This window comes from Haliotis rufescens, unplaced genomic scaffold, assembly GCF_023055435.1.
Source record: "Haliotis rufescens isolate VD_foot unplaced genomic scaffold, xgHalRufe1.0.p SCAF_10, whole genome shotgun sequence".
Classification (NCBI taxonomy): Eukaryota; Metazoa; Mollusca; class Gastropoda; order Lepetellida; family Haliotidae; genus Haliotis; species Haliotis rufescens.
In genome coordinates, this window is record NW_025963780.1 from 27,331,952 (window position 1) to 27,359,775 (window position 27,824).

The window sequence follows — 27,824 nt, forward strand, 5'->3', positions numbered from 1 at the left end:
ATATAGCTGGAATATGTCTGTTTGCAGCGTTAAACAACAAACAAACAAATACCCCACCCCTAATGTGTTACCGGTTAACAAATGGGAGCTACAATCATCTAAGAGAACATCAAGAACACCTTTATCTACATCAAGCATTGCGTAAGTCAAGTGGAACCTTTTCTAACAGAAGTAGACAATACCACTACACTGACATTATATAAGTTTTGAATCAGTTGTGTGTTAAGTCAGTACATCATGTTTGTGAAGTGGACCAGGTGCACTGCATTACACCAACTGCCTGTAAAGAGACTGACACAACCTTGGAGGTGAGTCACACCCTTTCTAACCAGGACCGTAAACAGACATGCATACCTTGCCCCTATTCAAGAGGATGTTAGCTGTACATGCCACATTCTATACCTTGCATCCATGACCTAATACTCATGTTAAATTAAGCAGCCGTGCCTGTCTGGCACACTTCCATTAAATCACAGCGATATCTACTGCAACACGGGGCGAGGTCAAACATACAACCTCATTACTCTGCAGCTGATTTAACTGATGCTGGTGTAAACAGACACATAAATGATGCTGGTGTAAACAGACACATAAATGATGCTGGTGTATTAGCAGAGACGTAAATGTTGCTGATGTAAACAGACACATAAATGATGCTGGTGTATTAGCAGAGACGTAAATGTTGCTGATGTAAACAGACACATAAATGATGCTGGTGTATTAGAAGAGATGTAAATGATGCTGGTGTATTAGCAGAGACGTAAATGATGCTGGTGTATTAGCAGAGACCTAAATGATGCTGGTGTATTAGCAGAGACGTAAATGTTGCTGGTATATTAGCAGAGACGTAAATGTTGCTGGTATATTAGCAGAGACTTAAATGTTGCTGGTGTAAGAAGGCCATCTTCGTATCAAAGATGAGATTTTTTTGGTCAGTTTTTCATCCTAACTATTCCTGGCATGATTGCATATTTACAAAAATTCAGAAAAAGAAGGCTCTGATGTAAGTTTATTGTCTGACCATGCATTTCAATTTACAATTTAAAGAAATCCCTTTGATGGTTTAGGACAGACATTCGAAATGAAATAACAAGTGCCGACGAAAAACAGCCCCCCAACCGATTAATGTATGTATTGGCCCAGGATTAGCAAGCCGACTGTGAAATACCTTCCTACGGGCCTGCTGTAACACCTTCACATACCTCTGCATGTCATCTCTCCTTAACATTCAAAGCATTACACAAGATGTTCAGCTGATCACATAGCATGTCACTAACATTCAACAAAACACTTGTTTAATGAAACACCACTGGAAACCGAAAAGAGTGATGTCAACTAGATAATAAAGTTGTGTGCATCTCCAGTCTAATGCAGTACAACTATTAAATTATTTTGTTTGTTTGTTTGTTGTTTAACGCCACACTCAGCAATACTCCAGCTACATGGCAGCAGTCTGTACATAATCAAGTCTAGACCAGACAATCCAGTGATTGACATCATGAGCATTGCTCCATGCAATTGGGATACGATTACATGCATCAACCAAGTCAGCGAGCCTGACCACACGATCTCTTGCAACAAGCATAGTCACCCTTTATGACAAGCATGGGTTGCTGAAGGCCTATTCTAACCCGGATCTTTACGGGTCACTATTAAATAAAGTGACAAAACCCTTTCCATAGAAATCTCTGCATAAAGCTGAGTCGATTGCACACTTCAGACCATATCATAAGCATGTGTTTATGAATCACTAAACAAACTGGTCTAATGCAGCACAACTATTAAAACAGACCATCCAATGTCTGTTGTGTGCATCTCTGGTCTTATGCAGTACAACTATTAAAACAGACCATCCAATGTCTGTTGTGTGCATCTCTGGTCTAATGTAGTACAACTATTAAAACAGACCATCCACTGTCTGTTGTGTGCATCTCTGGTCTAATGCAGCACAACTATTAAAACAGACCATCCAATGTCTGTTGTGTGCATCTCTGGTCTAATGTAGTACAACTATTAAAACAGACCATCCAATGTCTGTTGTGTGCATCTCTGGTCTAATGCAGCACAACTATTAAAACAGACCATCCAATGTCTGTTGTGTGCATCTCTGGTCTTATGCAGTACAACTATTAAAACAGACCATCCAATGTCTGTTGTGTGCATCTCTGGTCTAATGCAGTGCAACTATTAAAACAGGCCATCCACTGATGGATCTCTGGTCTTATGTAGTGCAACTATTAAAACAGACCATCCACTGATGGATCTCTGGCCTAATGTAGTACAACTATTAAAACAGACCAACCTCTAGCTACCTCAATAGGAATGTAGTATCCACTTTCATTCTAATGTCATTACTATTGGACTGGGACGCAGTCGGGTAGCCTAGTGGTTAAAGCGTTCGCTTGTCACGCCGAAGACCTGAGTTTGATTCCCGGCAATGTACAATGTGTGAAGCCCATTACTGGTGTCCCCGTTGTGATATTGCTGGAATATTTCTAAAAGCGGAATAAAACCATATTCCCCACTTCTAGAATGGAAAAACACATGTCTAATGACACCGAAGTGCAATTTTGAAATAAAACATCCAATTACTTTAATAACCGGAGTCTGATATGTGCCTCTAGTCTAATGTCATCACTTTAATTCACTTTGTGAACAATAATGACTTTTAGACAGGAAATCCCACGTCATAGCCACCTTAATACGCCCTGCCCATCTAAAATATAGAAATGTCAAGCGTCAATAACATCCTCCTCATACAGTGTCAATCTTACTGTTAACAAATGAAGTCTTTCTATGTGTGAGTGACCAACCTTAGGTGGTAGGTATTAAAAAATGTTTTTTCTTATGAACAAAAGCCAATTTATATTGGTTAAGCACCATGTCTTACAATAAGATCTCTGGTCTAAATAAGAATTGACTTCAATATTCTTTTGTGGTGTTAAAAAAGTCAAAGTGGTTGTACAGTACACAAGCCCCACCCACCATTACAAGGCAATCAGGAACCAGCAGTTCGTTAGTGGGCGTAGCCTAATTTATTTTGGTTGATGGACACATAGAAGCCAATCAAATGCTGTGGAGTCATTTGCAATCACTTATTCATTGTTATCACGAGTGAGTGAGTGAGTGAGTGAGTGAGTGAGTGAGTGAGTGAGTGAGTGAGTGAGTGAGTGAGTGAGTGAGTGAACGAACGAACAGTATTCCAGTTATATCACGGCAAGTCAGATTAATGTGGGAGGAAAGCCCGAAGTGATGCAGGTCTCAGACGTTTATCACTTCGGCGAAACCCACAAGCACAGGTATGCTGACAAACCTAGAAACATAATTGTCTGCATGGTTTAAAGGATTTTGGAAGCAAAAAGAGTGACCAATCTTGACCTTTATTTTTCACTAATCACAGGTGAGAACATTTGTAACTACAGTGTTGCATGGTGTTGCAAATATGAAGTCTCCATATCATACTGCCAATACTAAATTAAACTGTTTGCAAGTCATGACTCTAAGATGACCCTCATATTTGGCCCCGTGAACATCCAGGGTAGAATAGGTCTTCGGCAACCCATGCTTGCTGTAAAAGGCGACTATGCTTGTCGTAAAAGGCGACTAACAGGATCGGGTGGTCAGGCTCGCTGACTTGGCTGATGCATGTCTTCGTATCCCATTTGCGTAGAACGATGCTCACGATGTCGGTAACTGGATTGTCTGGTCCAGACTTGATTATTTACAGACTGCCATCATATAGCTGGAATATTGCTGAGGACGACAAACAAACAAACAAACAAACAAACAAACAAACAAACCTTCATATTTGATACAACCATGACATGTTGACAAATTTTCATTCAGTGACTGACATTTTCTCTTTAAAAATAGTTCTCAGGACATCAACCAATCATGCCTCCATCATGTTTAAAAGTGCAACTTCCCAAAACCTTGACCTTCATAGAGGTTACATAAAATCTAGACCTCACCATAGACATTATTTAGTAAGTCCAACTTTCCAATCACAAATTCTCAATGTCAAGCAACTGAGTAACTCTGTCTTCCAAGATTTCAAAGAGCATCAGGGGGCACGGGTGGCCCAGTCGTCTAAGGCGCCGCGATTCGCTGTGCAGAGTTGCGTCCCATGGGCACGCCAGAAACCTATGATTGTGGGTTCGAATCCTGGTTCGCCCCGATTATGTTTCTAGGTTTGTCAGCACCATACCCTTGGTCGTGGGTTTCACCGAACCGGTAAACGTCTGAGACCTGCATCACTTGGGGCTTTCCTCCCATATTAAGCTGACAGGCTGCGATATAACTGGAATACTGTATAAGCGGCGTTAAACCAAACTCACTCACTCACTCAAAGAGCGTCATACAACTCTTGCTCAGAAGTTGTTTCATCAAGGTTACAACATTCAAGGCCTCAGTAAACACGGCAATGCTTCAAAAAGACATCTTGAGGACATTTCCAAATATGGTACATTGGTGACAAGAATGATGTCCGATGCAATTTCCTATTTTGACTTGTACCATACGTTCCCATGTTTTTTCAGGTGAACAATTTGCATCTGCATGTGTTTGTGACATTATAACAGTGGGGCAGGATACGCTCACCTTTTTGTGAACATGTGTCATTACTATTTGATACTGATTCATAAACACATGATCATGATATGGTAGGAATATTACAATCGAAGCTCGAGATTGCTTATGAATATGGAAAGGGTTTTGTCGTTTTTATTAATATTGTATGGAAGCTTTTCTGACTGTATATTGGAGATTTTGTAGTCATGACGTTTCGAACCACATGGTCGATGAAACCAACTGCTAAGACCACACTTGTAATTATGAAGTTTGAAGAATGGCTAAGGACCCCAGTCATCATCATATGTATTACTTACTCCGGACCCGTGAAGATTCCGGGGTAGAAAAGGTCTTCAGCAACCAATGCTTGCCGTAAAAGGTAACTGTGCTTGTCGTAAGAGGCGACTAACAGGATCGGGTGGTCAGGCTCGCTGACTTGGTTGATGCATGTCATCGATCCCAATTGCGTGGATTGATGCTCATGATATTAATCACTGGATTGTCTTGTCCAGACTCGATTATTTACAGACCGACGTCATATAGCTGGAATATTGCTGAGTGTGGCGTTAAACAGCAAACCAACCAAACTTACTCCTTACTTATTGTCACAAATATTTGGGATACAAGCTAGAATAATTTCATTGTTAAGTCATTAAGCTAGCATGACTTAAGCTCTCTTTTGCAATCATTTGAAATAGTAAAGCTATTAATATTCCACCAGGTATTCTGTCTTCAATAATAAAATAACCAGTGGTTAGATTTGGTTCTTGTGTTTGAAAACTGTTCAATTTCCAGGGGTCCAATTGGCAAAATAACAGCTGATATTTTTCAAATAATTTGTGTTAAAAAGACCTGCAATAACTGCCAAACTGCACATTGTCATCCAATACAGTTTGTATTCAGTGATTATGGGGGCGGTGGGGTAGCCTAGTGGTTAAAGCGTTGGCTCTTCACGCCGAAGAACTGGTTTGATTCCCCACATGGGTACAATATGTGAAGCCCATTTTCCGGTGTCCCCTGCCATGATATTGGTGGAATATTGCTAGGGGCGGCGTAAAACCAAACTCACTCACTCACCTTGTTATTATCGCCATGGAAACCATGTTGACTTCAGGTTTGGGGTTACAGTTTCTCCATTTTGGACATGCCTACCAGTTGAAATGTTTCCACCTTTCCACACACAGATTCAACACAGAGCTCCAGATAAGCTGCGTATCTGCGTAAAATACGCATCAGAAATGCAGAAATATGCAGTGAAATATAATTCAAGCATATCAAATACGCAACGAACATTACAGATACGCTACAAAAATAAAACTAGTGCGTATCACCAAAATATTGTGAAGTAACCCTGCGTATTTGATTAGCAAATCAAACTTATTTTGAAATTATATACGGACATTCCGTCAACCTTGCCAAACTCCACGATGACAGTTACATCATGATCATTTGCCATCACTCTTTCTTGTGGAAGTATCGCAGTATTTTACAGTCCTATAAAGCTCTCAAACCCACACGACAACAGTTTGCAGGGACTAGATGAAGTGTTTTTAAATATTTAACTTAAATACCCACATGCGTAAAAACTAGTGGGTAACAGAAATTTGAATACCCAGATAGAATTACTGATACCCAATGATTATAAAATGCATGGGTAAAATACACACAACACCAAAAGCTTATCTGGAGCTCTGCAACATTTATTCTGTAATAAATCACAGGTCTTCCCACACAGGAGTTGTATTACTAATACTTATTTAAGTTTGGAGCTAGATCATTCATTTCAAGATAAACAAACACTCCTAGAAAGCTCTGCGGGGTCCATTGTTCATATTTATGCAAGCACATGTTTATTTCTTTGTCTTTGCATATTTGAATATGATACAGCTTCTAATAAGAACATGTGCAACTGTGTCGTACTGACCCAAGTAGGTGTGGTCACAAAAAGTCAAGGTGAGATGAGGCGTCCAAGATTATTGCACTTATATAGCGATGTGCATGGTCATGTGTGTGAGTGTGGTTGCTTGTATACTAATCCGGACTGATGCCGATTTATAGTGCTAGCTCACTGAGATACCATGCCACAGTTTAACATAAATAGCCCACTCAGACACAGTATACTGACTCCGAGCCGACCAGTCCTTGTTTTAGCCCCTTAATGTCGAGCGCCAGGCAGGAAACAAGTACCATCTTTTAACATCTTTTGGTATGACGCAGCCGGGGATCGAACCCTGGACCTTCCGCTCTACCACTAGACCACAGAGGCAGTCCAAAAAGTCAAGAGTAGAAAGACCAATACTGATGAACATTTAATCAAAAAGCAACTTCTGACCACAGAATTTCATTAAAGTATCGTTGGATTATGTGTTTTCCGACATGACCATTTTTATTGTGATTACTAGCACTATAACGAGGGGTGTGACATCACCGACTTTGTAAAAACTCTGATGATGGCTTGATTGTAAGATAAAGTTATTTTTTATAAGTGAGCAAGATGTTTTACAGATGTCAATGTGATTAATGAGAAAACTACGAATGATTCTTAGCGTCCGAGAACCCATAATACGAGGATAGCTATACATATTTACTGACAAGGAGCACAGATAAGAATGACCTGCACACTTTCATGCTATTTCAAGCTTTGTGACATTCTGTCTATATACCCATACAGACAGCAGAATTTCAATATGGCTAAATTGCTCATGATTACCTTGTCTTTGAACCTGACGAGCAGAAATAACTTATTCATACCACTGCGAGAGAGTACATCCTCCCGAGGCAAGGGAATTAACTGACTATAAAAGTCCAGTTTCCACCCTTGCCGAACTAGGCTGGTATTATGGAGTTATATTTTGGCTGGACTAACGAGTCTATGTACAGTCCAATCAAAATCCACAACTGGTTCATAAACTGTTGTGCAGATTTCAGACGATTGAGGATTTGCCAAGCATTTGCACCGCCAACTCCGTGTCAACAGATATTTTCCAAATCTTTTCATGTATCTAATCAAGGTGCTCACCTGATTGGATGCACTTCGCTATGTAAGACCAGTTTTATCACAATATAATATCTTGATTATCCATCAGATCGTCTTGACTCAGCGCCGCCATTTTGTTTGAAGCAAATGCAAGTGATATGAGAGGTGGAATCTGACTGGTCAATAGGAGAGGCATAGAAGGGAATAACCGGTAATAGCCAGTGGTGCCGCTACGATCGAGCCCAGAAATTCCAGCCTAGTTCGGCAAGGGTGGAAACTGGACTTTTATAGTCAGTTAATGACCTTGCCTCAGGAAGATGGTGAGAGTGTAAGAGTGTAAGAGCTATGTGTAATTGAGCGGTATTAACATAAGCGCTTCGCTTGTTTACCAATCCATATTCGCACTTTTGTGAAAATAAATATGTTTAAACCAAGATGGTAAGAGAATGGATAATGACATGTTTGTAGGACTAGGGTATTATGATGAATATGAAGTTATGACTATTTTTTAGGGCTTACCTCCGTTCCTCAATATCATGTCAGATTCTTCATGGAATGACCTCATGAAACCTGTTTACCAACAAATATAAATATTGATCATTACATTTCAGTTGATGTCAGTTTACTGTTACAGGACAATGCATATCATATTACAGATAATGAAGCTATTAAATAGCATTTCAACACTATATGTACTGTAAATCTTGAAATTAATGTGAGCGTGAATTAATGGCGAAAAATATGAGTGGTCTTCGTTCACATTAAAAAACCTCGCATTTATGCCTCAAAATGACTATAAACAATCTGCACACTTTGGAGAGCTGAAATACCAACTTGATTATAAACATAAACACGTTTTTTTGAGCAGCAGCTGTAACAACAACATAACAATGACATCTGAAGGTCAGAAATTACACAATAGGCATCCGGTGAGTTATCACAGCTGAGGCCAAGAGTTCTTCCCACTTGTGTCAAACTAGCCATCATTGACCACTCCAATCAGTGAAGTTTTGTTGGCTCAATTATTTTATTGCTTTTGAACATCCTTTATGCTAGTCAACAGAATATACATATATACTGTGTGTTGTTTTTGGGAAAACAAAAAACACTGTTTATTGTCAGTAAGGAACTGTTTTACTAAGTGCTAATAAGCGGTGCTATTTGCTGTTTGATTGGATTAAGGCAAGGATATGTACTATTCCACTGGGAATGGGGGGGAGTCAAATTGATTTTGAGTCACATTTTTGGCTTGTGCTCAATAGTCGTATTAATTTGGAGATGCATTAATTTCAAGATTTACAGTACCACTAAATTATTTGTGTCAAGACATGCTTATCCAATGTATTTTCTCCCCTGTACAAACAACTGTTTCACAATCTCTATCACACTATCCATGAAACATTTTATGTCCCTTCTACAGTGCTGTAAGTACTTTTATATACATGGCTTAAAAAATAAAAGAATTGGTTCTCTGGCAATGACTTTTGAAAACATAGTGCAGGCAGCTGGTTTTGTTGTTGTTGTTGTTGCTTGTTCAAACTAGTATGTAACCAAATAAAGAGTTGTGTACCATCAACCTGGGAAAGGGCCTCCCTACATCAACACACATACAAAGTCCTATAGCTGCCGTGAGTATAACACAAGATGCGCAGTAAAGCAGTGGGCACTTTAGGAGAAGTAACTGTGTGCTATATTGGATCGTAATGTTTTTAAGTATTAGGATTTTTAATTATTTTTTAAAAAAATGGAAATAAAAATGAAATGTGCTACAGACTTTATGATGTGGAATTTGCTGGAGAACCAAGACTATTATTTTTTTTAACCTGTACAAGTTCTTTTAACTTAGATTTACCCCTCCCTGGTATTGACACATTTCAAAATTCAATATATTTATGATATATATATTTTATATATGATATATATTGAATTTTCAACCCAATATGTCTAAAATGAATTTACTTTTCAATAATTCATTAGGAACATTGAGAAAATTGTCCAAATTCTGTAAAATCATCATGTGATTGTTTAATCCTATCAGGTTACTCTCCTGTCATTGAATTGCACATATATTGCTACCCTAGTGAATATGTATAAACATGCATGCATGCTCGGCAAAGATGTTTTTGTAATGATATGTATTGTGTTGTTGAAATAATTTTGTACCTCTGATGCCACTCATAGCTTCCTAGGGGATCAGTTCAGTTCAGTTCAGTTCAGTTCAGTCAATGTATATAGAACTTTGAAATGTGTCAAAACCAGGGAGGAGGCAATCTTAGTTTGAAGAACTTGTCCCCCAATCCTCATCTTCCCGAGGCAAGAGAGTTAACTGACGATTAAAGTTCAGTTTCCACCCTTGCCCAACTAGGCTGGAATTCCTGGGCTCGATCGGAGAGCCACCAGTGACTATTACGAGTTACGTGGCTTCTATGCCTCTCCTATGGACCAATCAGATTCCACCTCTCTTATCACTTGCATTTGTTTTTAAACAAAACAGCGGCGCCCAGTCAAGACGATCTGATCGATAATCAAGATTTATATTGTGATAAAACGTGTGTTACATCGCGAAATGCACCAAATCACGTGAGCACCTTGATTAAAAACATGAAAAGATTTAGAAAATATCTGTTGACAATGAGTTAGCGGTGCACATGTTTTGCAAATCCTGCAATCGACCAAAATCTGCTTGACAGTTTTACTAACTGAATTTCGATTTCGGTGCGAGATTTTGATTGGACTATGCATAGACTCGTTAGTCCAGCCAAAATGTAACTCCATAATACCAGTCTAGTTCGGCAAGGGTGGAAACTGGACTTTTAAAGTCAGTTAACTCTCTTGCCTCGGGAAGATTACCAATCCTGTGTTCTTCCTTGTGAAGAAACATGTTTAAATAACCAACATGTCCCTCACTGGAAAAGCCTTCTTAGAATGGTGTCCATGAAATATAGACATATGGTTGCTATCTGGTTCATACACTGACTTCCTACTTATGTGCAGATTGTAATTAATTGTCTGCATATTGTATTGGAGAATTAAATGTATTCTCTGCCTGCAACAATACAAAGAAATAAAGACAATCTGTCAATGTAACCGTAGGGTTTGAGAATAAAGGAAAATTAGACGTGGTCAGTTCTCATTTCTTTGTAATCAGTTTTAAGCTTACCCGACCTATGTGATGGCCTGTTTTGTCCATCGTCCATCGTCCTCGTCTGTAAACATCTCCTCTGAAACCACTGGACCAGTGATGCTAAAACATGCTGTTTGTTTGTTGTTTAACGCCGCACTCAGCAATATTCCAGCTATATGACGGCGTTCTGTAAATAATCGAGTATGGGCCAGACATTCGAGTGATTGAAATCATGAGCATCGATCCACAAAATTGGGATTGATGACATGCATCAACCAAGTCAGCCAGCCTGACCATCCGATTCCGTTAGTCGCCTCTTACGACAGACAGGCATAGTTGCCTTTTAGGCAAGAATGGGTGGCTGAAAACCTATTCTACCCTGGATCTTCACGGGTCACCTGCTATATTTGATGGACTCATGTACCGAAAATAATTACCCTCCCCTAAGTCTTGTCATATTTTGGACCCTTCTTATATCCATCCATGTCTATTTTTCATGTTCCTCCTCAAATATGTGTACTTGTTTTGTTATGACAACACACCCCCACCCTCCCACCCCTAGAGTCTGACACAAGTTTGCATGGTACTCGCCTCGTACCCTCTGACCACACACACGCACCAACGCCTTTCCAAATCATTCTCTCAAGAACCAGAAGGAGAAGAAAGCCTAAAGTTATGAATATAAGTGGCTATAGACCCGGGTCTATTCAACTGTCCGGGTTAAAGGGGCGGAATGTTAGCAAGGAGATTTGATTTTGTATGACAAGCTGCTAACTGTCAAAAGCGTTACCAGACCTTTTATCGCCGTGTCGTGTGGTGAAGCCTACGCGATAGATTTTACGGCAGTTTCAACAGATACTTGCAATCGTCTTTCCTCGGGACAGGTGCTTCTCAATCATGCCAAGACCACGTGCCCTTGTGTCGTTGCTTAGATATTTCTTGATCAATTGAAATCATAAGGGTCAGAAACTTGACATGAGAGTGAATTTCAGACACTCGTTATTTTAATTTATCAAGAAATATTTAAACGACACGCCTTTTGTCACGTATGTTTCTTGATATCATCACGTTTTCTACACGAGCGACCCATGTTATACATTTGATGAAATAATTGACCCATTGTCCCTCTTTTCAGCGAATAGACTAATCCATAGGAAACAGTAAAGTTAGTAAGTAGTGTTACGGAAGAGTTCATTCAAGAATTGGGGAGAGTGTGCGGTCAAATAATATATTTGGTCTGATTTACCCCCACAATAGCAACGAATTCAAAGTTTCCAAAATAAATTCTTGGCATGGTGAAAAATAATGAGCACAGACTAGGCATACTGACTGATAATATTATAAGACTGGGCTACCGTCTCTAAGGACAGGTAAATAAACTTTGAGGCAATATCTGTTTTATGCATTTTTGAACACTGTTTGGTTACCCGTGATCTACGAAGATTTCGACTATGGGCGCATGTTAATTCATTTCTTCAGCTTAAAAAAAACAGACATAAAAAAACCGGTGGAAGCTACGGCAGCCTTTTTGGGCCATGTGTTTTTAATTTTTTTTCGATACTATCATGAAATTTCAAGATAGTAAGTTGAAATTTCAAGATAATAAGTTGAAAGAATTTCAACTTCTGTATCTTGAAATTTCAACTTAGTTTCTTGAAATTTCAAGATATTAACGATTTTTTTTTTAAAAACGTATGGCCCTAAAAGGCTTCCGTAGGAAGCTCATCGGATGTCGTTATTTGGAAATACCCCTGATGGTTATAGTTTAAAAATAATAAAAAAGTGAAAGCATTTTTGAATTTCGGGTTGCGTGGATAATACGATTGCCATCTCTTGCTGTCATCCATGTTTCCTGGTATAACCTTACATCTGTGTATTTGTTGTCAGTCACTTGAAGCTTGAATTTATTGCAGGTTTAATTAGTGGTAGAACCACTCAGATTACCTGAACAAAGGTGGCATTTCTTGTGTTTTGGGTAATTATTTAATCTGAATCCAGGTTTGAAGTGGGGTGAAATGTATGTTATGTAATATGCACGTGGCAGGTAAGTGTTTACATGTGTAGGTTTACTAATGCAGACGGAATACACCCATATCTGGGCGTGAAGTGCCGATGTGAAAACAACATACTTTGTTCAAAGGATTAGCCGATAATACGTTGATTGATTGTTCAATGTTATCTAACTCTATGGTTTTTTTAAAGAACCGTGGACATTAGGAAAATAGTTGTCACGCGGGCTTTCTCAGCTGACCTTTGAAGCGAACACGGGTTATAAATCCCGAAACGCTATATTTTTAAGATATGTGATTGTTACAGAGACACGTGACATCGAATGTTTATTTGTACAGCTGCAGACGTATGATATTTTGTTCCTGTATGTGGATATTCACGGATACATTCCTCGAACAAGGTAGCTGCCTAAATTTATACATATAACTTTGGTAAGTTGTAATCTTGATATTTGCATTTTGTTTTCATTCATTTGCTGTTGCATTGAATAGAATCATTCTTGTTCGTGTACGTTTTCGTTGGGAAGTTCTTCGGTGATCGACAGACGTTGTTTTCACCAGACTTTTCGTTTGTAGGCGTGTATATGTTACAGTTAATGTGTAAAATGTGATTCATTCACGCAATTTAAAAAAATGTCTTAATATTTCAGTAATTTATAAACTGACTGAAACATATGTCCATTTATTTATCAGATTGATTTACAATTATTATGAGGTTCAAAGGGGCATAAAACATCACAATAGACTGATTGTGCTAGGATTAGAAGCCAAACCTATAGAAATGTACTTTGAATTTCGTTTCTTTTAATCCTATCATTTTCAGTCACTGGGTGATGAAATTAAAGCATAAACATGTTTGGAATTCGTTATCATAATAACATAAATGAACGATTTTTCAGTCAATTTGTAACATAACTGAATATTAAGTCGTTTAATAAACTGCCTAAGTGAAAATGTTACACATTTGACTATAAAATATATACACACGATTAAATTAGCAATGCTCAGGTGAAATCTTTACTTTGTGTTGCAAGTCAAAACAGTGTAAACGGAAATCGCACAATACCAAGCAAGTGACTTATCAAAACTTCGTCACCATAACCGATGCAAAGATACATAGATTTCCTTATTATTTTGAAGACTAAACGGTGTTTCAGTTTGTTTATCAAAGGGACCATACGCCCCAACACTATCAATAAAAGCGACAAATGCGCTTACGAATGGCGCAGCACAGGTCCCGAACTCGCACAGATTTCTGCTATATCATCCGGGTACTCAGGGGGAAAAAAACAATAACAAAGGCAACAACCAGGCTGGGGGAATTGCTGTAGATCAGTGCCCCCGAGAATGACTTTCAGTCTTCAAACACCTGAAGACTAGCAGCAAGAAGAAGAATGTGTATTCATAGCTTTCGGCCATGGGAGCCGTGCCAATTTACACTTGTCAGAGGGGTACTCAAAGTACGTGATCTAGACTACCAGTTGTTGGACTTTCATTTTTGTGGAAGCCTCGGTGGCTGGGTGGGTTAGATCGCTGACTTTGTGTGCTGACGATTAGATGCCTCACTCTGGCAAGTGTGGGTTCGAATCCCGGACGGGACTCACCCCCAAAATGTACGAGAATCTGTACTTTACTAAGAAAGTGTTATCCCAAATATAACATTTGTTAAAGAAGAATGTTCGCCAGCGAATAGACCTCGTGATTTCAAAGGTATACATTATAACAAGTTACTGTATGAAACGCGTTAGCCAGAACAACAGAAAATACGCCCCAGTGTTATGTTTATAAATAATTAGCTTTTAAAAAATATATTACCAGATCTAGCCAAGAAAACATTATATGTTCAAACGTTCACTCCAGTCGCTTATCTCATACCGCAGTTATCCAAATAACAACATTTTTGTCATCTATTCACAATCTAACTACCACAAAGTCCACTAAACAATGGTATATCACGATTTAACGCACTATTTAATTAAATTATGATTAAATAACTTTATTATAAATACACTTATGAAATATAGAAGACTGAGTTACGTACGTTACCTGTATTTCGATATAATGATTATTCGAAGGCTTTACTGATATGTTACTAATGTTTAACACAATAAAAACTTGAGTTAGATCACTGTCAAATCAATTATGGTTGCTAATGTATGTATTCAGTGGATAAAGCCGTTTTATCACATACATCCAACCTTCGACCCGTGAAGATCCGGGGTAGAATAAGTCTTCAGCAACCCATGCTTGCCGTAAAAGGCGACTATGCTTGTCGTAAAAGGCGACTAACGGGATCGGGTGGTCAGGCTCCCTGACTTGGTTGATACATGTCATCGATCCCAATTGCGTGGATCGATGCTCATGATATTAATCACTGGATTGTCTGGTCCAGACTCGATTATTTACAGACCGCCGTCATATAGCTGGAATATTGCTGAGTGCGGCGTTTAACAACAACATTTAACCTTCATGGTGCCTGGCCGTCACCTGGCTTTACATACCTCTCAGGGTGACCATGCACGCTGGTGACGTCGCAGTTTCAAACACGTATACATTGTATCGACAGTGTTACAACGTTGTTATTTCTACATACAGTGTGACAAAATTGTGTAACATTCAACGACTGTTGATTGTCTCTCCAACAATAGCTAACGCTGCCAAGCCATCGACGATATGCCGGCATTCTAAGTTTGCTATTTTGTTTAAATTGACTAATATTGAAGCACTCGAATTGCAGCGAGTAAAGTCTAGCAAACGCCCTTGTTTGAAATCTACATCACCATAAATTCATATCATTGGAAAGTACATATCCTTACCATGATATAATATGAGAATTGTCCGCGAGTTTAATTTACCCCCAAGAAATCCTTTTGAAATTGTCAGTGTTTTTGACGTCAAAACAAAATTGACGAAAGTGGTCGTGATTAGTTCATGCGCTGACTGTTTCAAAGATTATGTTACAAATACGATCGACAGTTTGGATTATATATCTTGAAGAAATCCCGGGTTTACACGCTTTTAACAGTATTCCAGTTATATCACGGCGTGTCAGCTTAATGTGGGAGGAAAGCCCCAAGTGATGCAGGTCTCAGACGTTTACCACTTCGGTGAAAACCACGAGCACGGGTATGGTGCTGACAAACCTAGAAACATAATCGGGGCGAACCGGGATTCGAACCCACAATCTTAGGTTTCTGGCGTGCCCAAGGGACGCAACTCTGCACAGCGAATCACGGCGCCTCAGACGACTGGGCCACCCGTGCCCCCTGATGCTCTTTGAAATCTTGGAAGACAGAGTTGCTCAGTTGCTTGACATTGAGAATTTGTGATTGGAAAGTTGGACTTATTAAATAATGTCTATGGTGAGGTCGGGATTTTGTGTAACCTCTGATGAAGGTCAAGGTTTTGGGAAGTTGCATTTTTAAACATGATGGAGGCATGTTTGGTTGATGTCCTGAGAACTATTTTTAAAGAGAAAATGTCAGTCACTTAAAGAAAATTTGTCAAAATGTCATGGTTGTATCAAATATGAAGGTTTGTTTGTTTGTCGCCCTCAGCAATATTCCAGCTGTATGATGGCGGTCTGTAAATAATCAAGTCTGGACCAGACAATCCAGTTACATGCCATGCATCAACCAAGTCAGCGATGCTAGCATCAACCAAGTTAGTCATCTCTTACGACAAGCATAGTCGCCTTTTACGGCAAGTATGGGTTGCCGAAGACCTATTCTACCCGAGATGTTCAAATATGAGGGTCATCTTAGAGTCATGACTTGTAAACAGTTTAATTTAGTATTGGCAGTATGATATGGAGACTTCATATTTACAACACCATGCAACGTCTGAGACCTGTATCACTTCGGACTTTCCTCCCACATTAAGCTGACACGCCGTGATATAACTGGAATACTGTTAAAAGCGGCGTTAAACCCAACTCACTCACTCACTCACTCACTCACTTAATTGAACATGGCCATAATGCAAATATCGGATCCATCTATATGGATACTCTCTTTTCTTTCTGATTGTTTTGTGTAGTTATGTATTATGGTTTTTCTGATAGACGCGGGGACCGCCTCCGTGGTCTAGTGGTAGAGCGTCCGCCCGGAGAGCGGAAGGTCCGGGGTTCTATCTCCGACCGCGTCATACCAAAAGACATTATAAGATGGTACTTGTTGTTACCCTGTCTGGCGCTCGGCAATAAGGGGCTAAAACAAGGACTGGTCGGCTCGGAGTCAGTATACTGTGTCTGAGTGGGGTATTCATGTTAAACTGCGGCATGGTATCTCAGTGAGCTAGCACTATAAATCGGCATCAGTCTGGACTAGTACAAGCAGCCACACAAACACATACACGTACATGCACGTCGCTATATAAGTGCAATAATCTTGGACGCGACGTTAAACCCCATTTCACCTCACCTCACCTCTGATACACGCATTTACACCGCAAAAGAAGATACAGTAACATATATGATCCGAGTGAGATCAACATTATATTCAAATTAGCAATCAGCAACTTATCATTGTCGAGGTTTGTTAATTCACTCATATTCACTATCAGTGGGACTCGTGATGATCCGAGTTAGAATAGGTCTTCAGCATCCCATACTTGCCGTAACAGGCGACTTTGCCGGACGTTAGAGGCGACAAACGGGATCATGCTCTCTGACTTGGTTGATGCATGTCATCGTATCCCATTTGTTTAGATCGATGCTCATTATATCAATCATTTGATTGCCTGGTCCAAAATTGATTATTTACAGGCCGCCGTCATACAGCTGGAATGGAATGTTGATAAGTGTGGCATAAAACGACGAACTACAGTTATTGTTTTTCACAGGGAACAAAACGAGCGAACACCGGTACGCCCCCAAAAGTGAAGTTGTAACGTATTGCCACATTGCCTGTGGTGTTATCACATACATTGATCTCAGGTAAGTGGCAATTATATATATACACACGTGACATCATGTCACCGCTGATGTTCCACACCCGACAAAACTTTTGATTTTGCGACCATAAAATAGGTGTCTATGATGTGAGGGCGTCGCATTGACCTTATTGGCGCGATCGAAACTTTTTAACAGTCGGTCAAGGTATCGTGAAATGTATACATGCGGCATATATAACACAGACATTTACCCCTTGCTCCACCGACACGAGCATGCGTGTTCCTGAATGCGTACGTTCTATGTATAAATCTTTCTCAAGTGCATATTGGCCCGTGGGACAGTGACCCAGTTAGAAATCTAATACGTGGTGATGTTGGGACTGTGCGGCCTTCCGTCAGCTGCTACCATGACCCCCCGCCCCCCACTCCTCCACACAGCTCTTGTATGCCACGGCGGAATAACCTCCTGTTGACCTGACCTTGTTGCGTGTCGAGTACCTAAACGTGTATCAATAGTATATTTACCCTTCAGACTTCAGACATTGTGACACGCGTCTTATCTAATATTTAACTCTTGTTTGGGAACAGCGTTAACTGATTCGAATATTTGCGGGTATATATTGAATAGTTAGTCTGTATTGCTATTTTCATTTAATTTTAAATATATCTTGTTTTTTTGTTTTTTAACATTTTTGAAATTATAATAATCATATGCAAATATCATAAATCATATCTGTCAACGTACACTCATTAGACGTTAAGTGGTTAATATCTTCTACTTTGGTTTACTGTAAGTAATCAACTGTGTGACTGTTAAACGTTTAGTAAGCGATAAAATAACACCATTACGTATGTCAGCCTGTATGCGTTTGTCAACTTATTTAATAGCAAAAATAAGGATTTCTTGTCATTTATAGATATATGTTATCAAGCATGAGCTTTATATAAAAAAATATTTAATTGTACCCAGAAAACAGCATTGTCTATCACAGATATATTTAAAATTACTGGGGATCAACTGTAAATTTATATACGGTCTACATCGTTGTGTCGAAGTCCGATGTTACGAAATGTCGGGAATTACAAACTTATTGTCCGGTGCAGGAGATTTCCTTCAATTGGTGTCATTATTTGATCTGTTTGCTGTTTAACGCCGCACTCAGCAATATTCCAGCTATATGACGGCGGTCTGTAAATAATTGAGTCTGGACCAGACAATCCAGTGATTGACATTATGAGCATCGATCCATGCAATTGGGATCGATGACATAAGTCAACCAAGTCAACGAGCCTGATCACCCGATCCCGTTAGTCGCCTTTAACGACAAGCATAGTCGCCTGTTACGGCAAGTATGGGTTGCTGAAGACCTATTCTGCCCCGGATCTTCACGGGTCTTAGTTGATCTGTGTTACGTCGAATCGATAGTGTGGAATTTGGGGACTCGAACTTATTTTGTAATACCAAGTGACAAATACAAATACAAAAATGCCCTGATTTGTCGGAACTGAATATATTGGAATAGTTTTATCATTTTATTAATAGTTAACTTAGAATTTTAACCTGAGCCATTTCTACTGTACTGTACAATATCCTACATTTGGAGTTGTGAATGGCTATTTTCGAATTGGCCCTAATCGACCATGGCAATAAAGTGGATCGAGTCGTCAGGATTGTTGATGGCGTGTCACAGAATCCCGACAGCCTGGGTCTTTGTTTTCAATATAAATCACAGGTTTGTCTGGTCCAGACTCGTATGTACAGGCCGCCGTCATATCGCCGGCATAAAGCTGAGTACGGCGTTAAACAACACAAACAAGCGGATGTATCGAACACTCGGTTAAGTCGAATTCATGCTCAGGTCTTTCGAATTCGACACAACAATGCTCAACTTCTCTGTGACTTGGCCAATTGGACTTTCATCATTAGTTCTCGCTGCCGCAAAAGCTCTGGGGACGTGAGGACATCCCATTACGGTTGGTTGGTTTGTTGTTTAAGGCCGCACTCAGCAATATTCCAGCTATATGACGGCGGTCTGTAAATAATCGCGTCTGGGCCAGGCAATCCAGTGATTAATATCATGAGCATCGATCCACGCAATTGGGATCGATGACATGAATCAACCAAGTCAGCGAGCCTGACCACCCGATCCCGTTAGTCGCCTTTTACGACAAGCATAGTCACCTTTTACGGCAAGCATGGGTTGCTGAAGACCTATTCTATCCTGGAATCTTCACGGGTCATCCCATTACGGGTCACGTCAGAACGAACGACCAGTCAGAGCGTCGATTACCAGATCAGGAAATAGACAGTCGTGTTTTCTTTTCACCCATCCTCGAAATATTTAACCCAGGGTATTTAATTACGGGCTTTACGACTGAATCTGTCAAAATGATCGTTTATCTCTTGCTTCAGTTGGATAGACATTTAAAAGGAAGAGACCTGCATTACCCGCGGGCAGTACAACAACCATACAATCTAGGACATCTATTACACGTTCAAGAATGTTCTTTTGGTCAGTTGACAAATTTTGAATGGAGAATTTGTTAAAATGCTTTTCAAAGCGAAGTTGCCAGTTTGAATCTTACGCCGTATACCACGAGAAAGCCTCTTTATGTTAGTCATTTGATTGGTCGGTCAAATTTGCGAAAGGTCGTTGTGTCGTGTGATCTGTAATGGGGTGTCATCAGATCTTTGTTTTGCGGTAGCAAGAGCGAAGCACTGATTATAATGAGATTGCGAAAAATATATTTTAACATTGAAATATTAGCATCCTCATACCAGATAAATATGTAATGGCATCCACCGTACTGCACTCTTGGGGTAAGGGGTTCATTTGTAGGTCATAACTCATAAACTCTCAAACATTTCTTCATCAAACCTTATATGTTGAAGTGTTTCATGAGACGTCGCTTTACATCTGACAAACTACACTACCGTACATAAATCACCTCCTCTCTTTTGCCTTATATATGCTGTTGTGTTTCATGAGGCGTCGCTTTACGTCTGACAAACTACACTACCGTACATAAATCACCTTCTCTCTTTTGCCTTATATATGCTGTTGTGTTTCATAAGGCGTCGCTTGACGTCTGACAAACTACACTACCGTACATAAATCACCTTCTCTCTTTTGCCTTATATATGCTGTTGTGTTTCATAAGGCGTCGCTTGACGTCTGACAAACTACACTACCGTACATAAATCACCTCCTCTCTTTTGCCTTATATATGCTGTTGTGTTTCATAAGGCGTCGCTTGACGCCTGACAAACTACACTACCGTGCATTAATAACCTCCTCTCTTTTGCCTTATATATGCCGTTGTGTTTCATGAGGCGTCGCTTGACGCCTGACAAACTACACTACCGTGCATTAATAACCTTCTCTCTTTTGCCTTATATATGCTGTTGTGTTTCATGAGGCGTCGCTTGACGTCTGACAAACTACACTACCGTACATAAATCACCTCCTCTCTTTTGCCTTATATATGCTGTTGTGTTTCATGAGGCGTCGCTTTACGTCTGACAAACTACACTACCGTGCATTAATAACCTCCTCTCTTGTGACAGTTGAGGATGTCTGTAGTAAAAGTCCCGGATGCTGGCGGAGATGAGATCAAGCTCCTGGAAGTGGACGGCCATCTGTATCCTCCCTCCTCCGTTGACGTCATCAGGGGCATCCGCGACCTCCCCATCAGAGACGATGACGTCTTCGTCTGCGCGTATCCTAAATGCGGTGAGCAATGCGTGCGTGCGCGTGTGCGTGTCTAAAACCTGGGGGATTTCTGTCCTTGAATTTGACTTTATGGTTCATAATTTTATGATGTGACTGTCTCGATGAAGTGAGTGAGCGAGTGAGTATGGTTTTACGCCACTTTGAGCAATATTCCAGCAATATTACGGCGGGGGAAACGGGCTTCACACATTGTACCCATTGTCCACTATATAAGGGGCACGGATAGCCCAGTCGACTGTGCAGAGTTGCGTCCCTTGGGACGCCAGAAACCTATGATTGTGGGTTCGAATCCCGGTTCGCCCCGATTATGTTTCTAGGTTTGTCAGCACCATACCCTTGCTCGTCGGTTTCACCGAAGTGGTAAACGTCTGAGACCTGCATCACTTGGGGCTTTCCTCCCACATCAAGTTGACTCACCGCGATATAACTTGAATACTGTTAAGAGCGGCGTTAAACCCAACTCACTCACTCATTTACTCGTTACAACATATAATATTCAATAGTTATTCCCACATTTGTTTAGTAGCATATTATCTTGGTGGTAATATTTCAGGCACTCATTGGGTGTGGGAAATGGCCCGTCTTCTTCTGTCGAGCGACACGGAGGCTGTTATAGAGAAGGATGAATTGATGTTAGAGTTCATCGGAAATGACGTCATCGAAAAGTTCCCGTCCCCGCGAATTTTAAATACGCATTGCCTTGTTGAGCAGCTACCACGTGGTGTGTTTGAGAAGAAGTGCAAAATAATATACATTCTTCGAAATCCCAAGGACATGGCAGTGTCGTACTACCACCACCACAAGAAACTTCGAGTTTATGAATATAATGGGAAATGGGAAAATTATTTCCCTTTTCTTATGGATGGGAAAGGTGAGAGCTATTTGAGTGAGTGGATGAATTATGTTTTATGTCGCAATAAGCAAACGACGAGATACGATAAGGGCACTTTTTGGCCCACTGGAAATGGCAAAATTGAAAGTTAGGTACAAATATTGTGAACATTATCAGACATGCTCGTAGCCCTCTTTCATGAAATTTTAAGTTTTGATCTTTTGGCATGATCATCTACAACAGAGTGGCTAAACGGCCAATTGTACCCACAGAAAATGTAAATGTGAGCATACATGCATTATACCATGTTTGTTTGATGCTACTAAAAAAGCCGCACGCGACAGCATAACTATTTAAAAAATAGGGCGATAAAGCTCAAAATATGCATAAAAATGACACCGCTTAAACCTTGAAATTGAATATCAAAGCGATGCATAAACGTCGAAAATTGGACATCAGCATCGAAATAGTACCCGAAAAAAGAAGTTCGATCGTGGCGTGCGCCAACCGTGAGCCATATTTGAAAATGGCGTCTGAAAAACGTCGTTACTAAGGAATGAGCTCGGGCACATCCCTTACCAAACTAGCGGAAGGTGTCCGGCATACTGCATTCTGACCCAAGTCTTGTGATCCGATGAATATTTGCCATATCTTCCGTGATGTTTGGATCGTCTTTATGTTCAAAGGGGTATACGAATCTCCGCGATATTCTGTACTTTGCACTCTGGCGAAGCTTGTGAACGGCTATTTGTAAGCGTCCTGTCATTCGATTCGCATTAAAAACGAATGAGTTCGAGTTATTTATTATAGCAGAATGGAGATATGGGTCCAGGGGTATTTATAATAACAGAATGGAGCTATAATACACTGGATAATAGAGAATAAATCCCCGTTAACACAGTCTCTGCTATTCAGTTGACTTCGGGTCGTTCTTCACCTACCTCAAGGACTGGGCTGCTATTGGCACAACACATCCCGAGTTGCCGACCTTGACCTTGGTGTATGAAGATCTGAAAGAGGTAACATTTAGCTGCACCTTCTGTAGAATGTTCGAGCTGAAAGGGGTGAGAATGGGACGTTAGAGCCGAGAAGGGTGTTAGTATTTGCCGTTCGAGATGTAAAGGGGTGAAAATGGGACGCTAAAGCTGAGAATGGGCTGGGAATAGGACGCTAGAGCCGAGATGGCGTGGGAATAGGACGCTAGAGCCGAGATGGCGTGGGAATAGGACGCTAGAGCCGAGATGGCGTGGGAATAGGACGCTAGAGCCGAGAATGGGCTGGGAATGGACGCTAGAGTCGAGAATGAGGTGGGAATAGGACGCTAGGGCCGAGAATGGGCTGGGAATAGGACGCTAGAGCCGAGAATGGGCTGGGAATAGGACGCTAGTGCGGCGAAAGGGCTGGGAATAGGACGCTAGAGCCGAGAATGAGGTGGGAATAGGACGCTAGTGCGGCGAAAGGGCTGGGAATAGGACGCTAGAGCCGAGATGGCGTGGGAATAGGACGCTAGAGCCGAGATGGCGTGGGAATAGGACGCTAGAGCCGAGAATGAGGTGGGAATAGGACGCTAGTGCGGCGAAAGGGGTGGGAATAGGACGCTAGAGCCGAGAATGGGCTGGGAATAGGACGCTAGAGCCGAGAATGAGGTGGGAATAGGACGCTAGTGCGGCGAAAGGGGTGGGAATAGGACGCTAGTGCGGCGAAAGGGGTGGGATTAGGACGCTAGAGCCGAGAATGGGGTGGGAATAGGACGCTAGGGCCGAGAATGGGTGGGAATAGGACGCTAGAGCCGAGAATGGGGTGGGAATAGGACGCTAGAGTCGAGAATGGGGTCGGAATAGGACGCTAGAGCCGAGTATGGGGTGGGAATAGGACGCTAGAGCCGATAATGGGGTGGGAATAGGACGCTAGAGCCGAGAATGGGGTGGGAATAGGACGCTAGGGCCGATAATGGGGTGGGAATAGGACGCTAGAGCCGAGAATGGGGTGGGAATGGATTCTAAAGCCGAGAATGGGGTGGGAATGGATTCTAAAGCCGAGAATGGGGTGGGAATGGACGCTAGAGCCGAGAATGGGTGGGAATGGATTCTAAAGCCGAGAATGGGGTGGGAATGGATTCTAAAGCCGAGAATGGGGTGGGAATAGGACCCTAGAGCCGAGAATGGGTGGGAATGGATTCTAGAGCCGATAATGGGGTGGGAATAGGACGCTTGGGCCGAGAATGGGGTGGGAATAGGACCCTAGAGCCGAGAATGGGTGGGAATGGATTCTAGAGCCGATAATGGGGTGGGAATAGGACGCTTGGGCCGAGAATGGGGTGGGAATAGGACCCTAGAGCCGAGAATGGGTGGGAATGGATTCTAGAGCTGAGAATCGGGTGGGAATGGACGCTAGAGCCGATAATGGGTAGGGAATAGGACGCTTGGGCCGAGAATGGGGTGGGAATAGGACCCTAGAGCCGAGAATGGGTGGGAATGGATTCTAGAGCTGAGAATCGGGTGGGAATGGACGCTAGAGCCGATAATGGGTAGGGAATAGGACGCTTGGGCCGAGAATGGGGTGGGAATAGGACCCTAGAGCCGAGAATGGGTGGGAATGGATTCTAGAGCTGAGAATCGGGTGGGAATGGACGCTAGAGCCGAGAATGGGGTGGGAATAGAACGCTAGAGCCGTGAATGGACTGGGAATGGAACGCTAGAGTCGAGACTGGAGTGGGAATGGAACGCTAGAGCCGAAAATGGGGTGGGAATGGAACGCTAGAGCCGAGACTGGAGTGGGAATGGGATAAAATTGATAAAATATTCTGTAATAGAGACTGCGTCTGTGGGAGATCATCGACTATACCCAACACGTTAAGGGGGTGCGTATATATTGTTATTATGGATCTTATGTCAGCCAACATTTCATCTATTTCAGGATCCTCTTCCTGGTATTAGAAAGTTAGCTAAGTTTCTGAATTGTGAGAAATCAGAGGAGTACTACCTGAAAGTAAAAGAATTGACGAGTTTCAAGAAAATGAAGGCAGCGAAAGGCACCATCATACAAGCAACTGACGGTGCATCAGTTATGTACAGAAAAGGTTGGTACAGTGGCGCTAGGACATCTAAAAAATGTAATTATCGTTTTAGAGGCCCCCTTAAACGGGACTCCTTTGAGCGTTTTTGAATTCCACCACATCCGCATCAGCATTTGAATTTTCATTTGCCTACCAGTTAAATATTTTCGACATCAGAGATTACTATTGAATGGAAATTTTACAAGTGTCCCTTTGGGGATTCTGTGGTGAGGTAAGGTGAAATGGGGTTTAACGTCGCGTCCAAGATTATTGCACTTATATAGCGACGTGCATGTACGTGTGTGTGTTTGTGTGGCTGCTTGTACTAGTCCGGACTGATGCCGATTTATAGTGCTAGCTCACTGAGATACCATGCCGCAGTTTAACATGAATACCCCACTCAGACACAGTATACTGACTCCGAGCCGACCAGTCCTTGTTTTAGCCCCTTAATGCCGAGCGCCAGACAGGGTAACAACAAGTACCATCTTTTAACGTCTTTTGGTTTGACGCGGCCGGGGATCGAACCCCGGACCTTCCGCTCTCCGGGCGGACGCTCTACCACTAGACCACGGAGGCGGTCCCATTACATACCAGGGGCGGTGTGGGTAGCCTAGTGGTTAAAGCGAGGACCCAGGTTCGATTCCCCGCATAGGAACAATGGATGAAACCCATTTCTGGTGTGATATTGCGCTCGGCAATAAGGGGCTAAAACAAGGACTGGTCTGCTCGGAGTCAGTATACTGTGTCTGAGTGGGGTATTCATGTTAAACTGCGGCATGGTATCTCAGTGTGCTAGCACTATAAGTCGGCATCAGTCCGGACTAGTACAAGCAGCCACACACACACATACACGTGCATACACGTCGCCATATAAGTGCAATAATCTTGGACGCGACGTTAAACCCCATTTCACCTCACCTCACCTAATTCCCTTATCAATATGAAATTCAAATTTGCACAGTGAAACAGACGTCCAAATATTGTTGATTTTCATCATTGATAGAATTTTCCCAGTAACTATCTAAACAGAAGGAACGGTGGATGCGCATTCAAGCCGAATACTGACCCGTGCCCCTCTCGTGGCCATTTTTGCGACTGGGTTCCGCCAAAGCGTAAACGGGCATAGTTGAAAGAAGTGTCAACTCGTTGCGTAATCATTCACGTAATCGGAACTTACGGTATTTATACTGTATGACTGAACACATTTTACTGTTTCTAGGGTATATTTTTAAATACAAGACATACGTGAAATCAATAATTATTCCTGAGGGATTCTTTGACTGAGGTACTTGAAGTCATACGCGCATTCTGATTTGTTTGTCGTATTTTCGCACATAACATTCAACGATAGGGAGGCGAGTCTTCTTGCAGGTTACGGAAAGGGGCGAGTGGTGACGAATGGGAGGATGCGTTGCACAAAACAGGAATTATTGTTTGGGGTGGACAGACCTGTGCTTCAGGTAAACTGGCCCCAACAATTATGGGTCGGTAGGTAGGGTTCTTCGATTTATTTATTTGTTTTACATTGCGTATCACAGATGGCTTGTTTAGGACTGACTGCAATGTTCCCCAAGTTTGCATAGGTCATGATATCCACAGCAACGATACTATACGAAAACACCCGATTTGTTTTTCGGAATATTACATTTTTTGACGACTGTTTCTATCTGTAAAAAAAAAAATGTGACACATGTGAAACAGTTCTATCGGGGTCTCCGAAACACAAATTTGTGGCCATATGTCCAGGCAGTCGCCATGTAGAAGAGATGATTTATGAATGCCAACTTCTTTATTACGAGGGCATGGGTGGCCCAGTCGTCCGAGGCGCCGCGATTCGCTGTGCAGAGTTGCGTCCCTTGGGCACGCCAGAAACCTATGATTGTGGGTTCGAATCCTGGTTCTCCCCGATTATGTTTCTAGGTTTGTCAGCACCATACCCGTGCTCGTGGGTTTCACCGAAGTGGTAAACGTCTGAGACCTGCATCACTTCAGACTTTCCTCCCACATCAAGCTGACACGCCGTGATATAACTGGAATACTGTTAAAAGCGGCGTTAAACCCAACTCACTCACTCTTTATTACGAGTAACACAACGTTTCGCGGTATATGCTTACTCCTTCATCAGGTAAGCATATACAGTCGTGCCTCGTTTATACGGACTTCAGACATCCGGAAATCTCGGTTCCCGGACGATTTTCATTCAAAACGAAATATTTACTATCTAAATGTACTCTGAAAAGTTGTGTTCGTCGTGATAAAGAAGTTGACATCCATACATTTTCTCTGCTATGTGTATCCCTTGTAAATGCCATTCAAAGACCTGAGTCGTCATAGAGCTGGTATATTGCTAGAATAGAGTTGAAGAAAGAACGTTCTGGAAGTCTTGAGAAACTCTTTTCCATGTTTCAGGGGAAGTTGGCGACTGGAAGAATCATTTCACCGTGGCCCAGAACGAGATATTTGACAGAACATACAAAGAGAAAATGGCTGGTTGTGACATCAAGTTCAGATACACTGTGTAGTGCGCACTGAAGGAAAGAGAAACAATAGCTAACAGATGCACAAACTACACGAGAACAGGAATTCCTACAGGTTATCGAATAAAACTGAATTTATTACGCCAGAGAA

At 41.5% G+C, this 27,824-nt stretch overlaps 1 protein-coding gene across 2 annotated transcripts; it reads left to right on the top strand.

The window, feature by feature from the left end:
* Nucleotides 1-183: 183 nt before the first annotated feature.
* On the top strand, nt 184-27,824 carry LOC124144351 (sulfotransferase 1C2-like). 2 transcript variants are annotated; one of them, XM_046513720.2, is made up of 7 exons: nt 223-308; nt 17,522-17,615; nt 21,141-21,306; nt 21,860-22,177; nt 23,054-23,157; nt 25,055-25,217; nt 27,606-27,824. In XM_046513720.2, exons 3-7 carry the CDS (start codon nt 21,147-21,149, stop codon nt 27,716-27,718), a joined length of 858 nt encoding a protein of 285 aa, XP_046369676.2. In that variant the 5' UTR covers nt 223-308; nt 17,522-17,615; nt 21,141-21,146; the 3' UTR covers nt 27,719-27,824. The 2 variants fall into 2 exon arrangements, with proteins under 2 accessions (XP_046369677.2, XP_046369676.2); XM_046513721.2 differs by lacking the exon at nt 17,522-17,615 and having other exon boundaries at nt 184-308.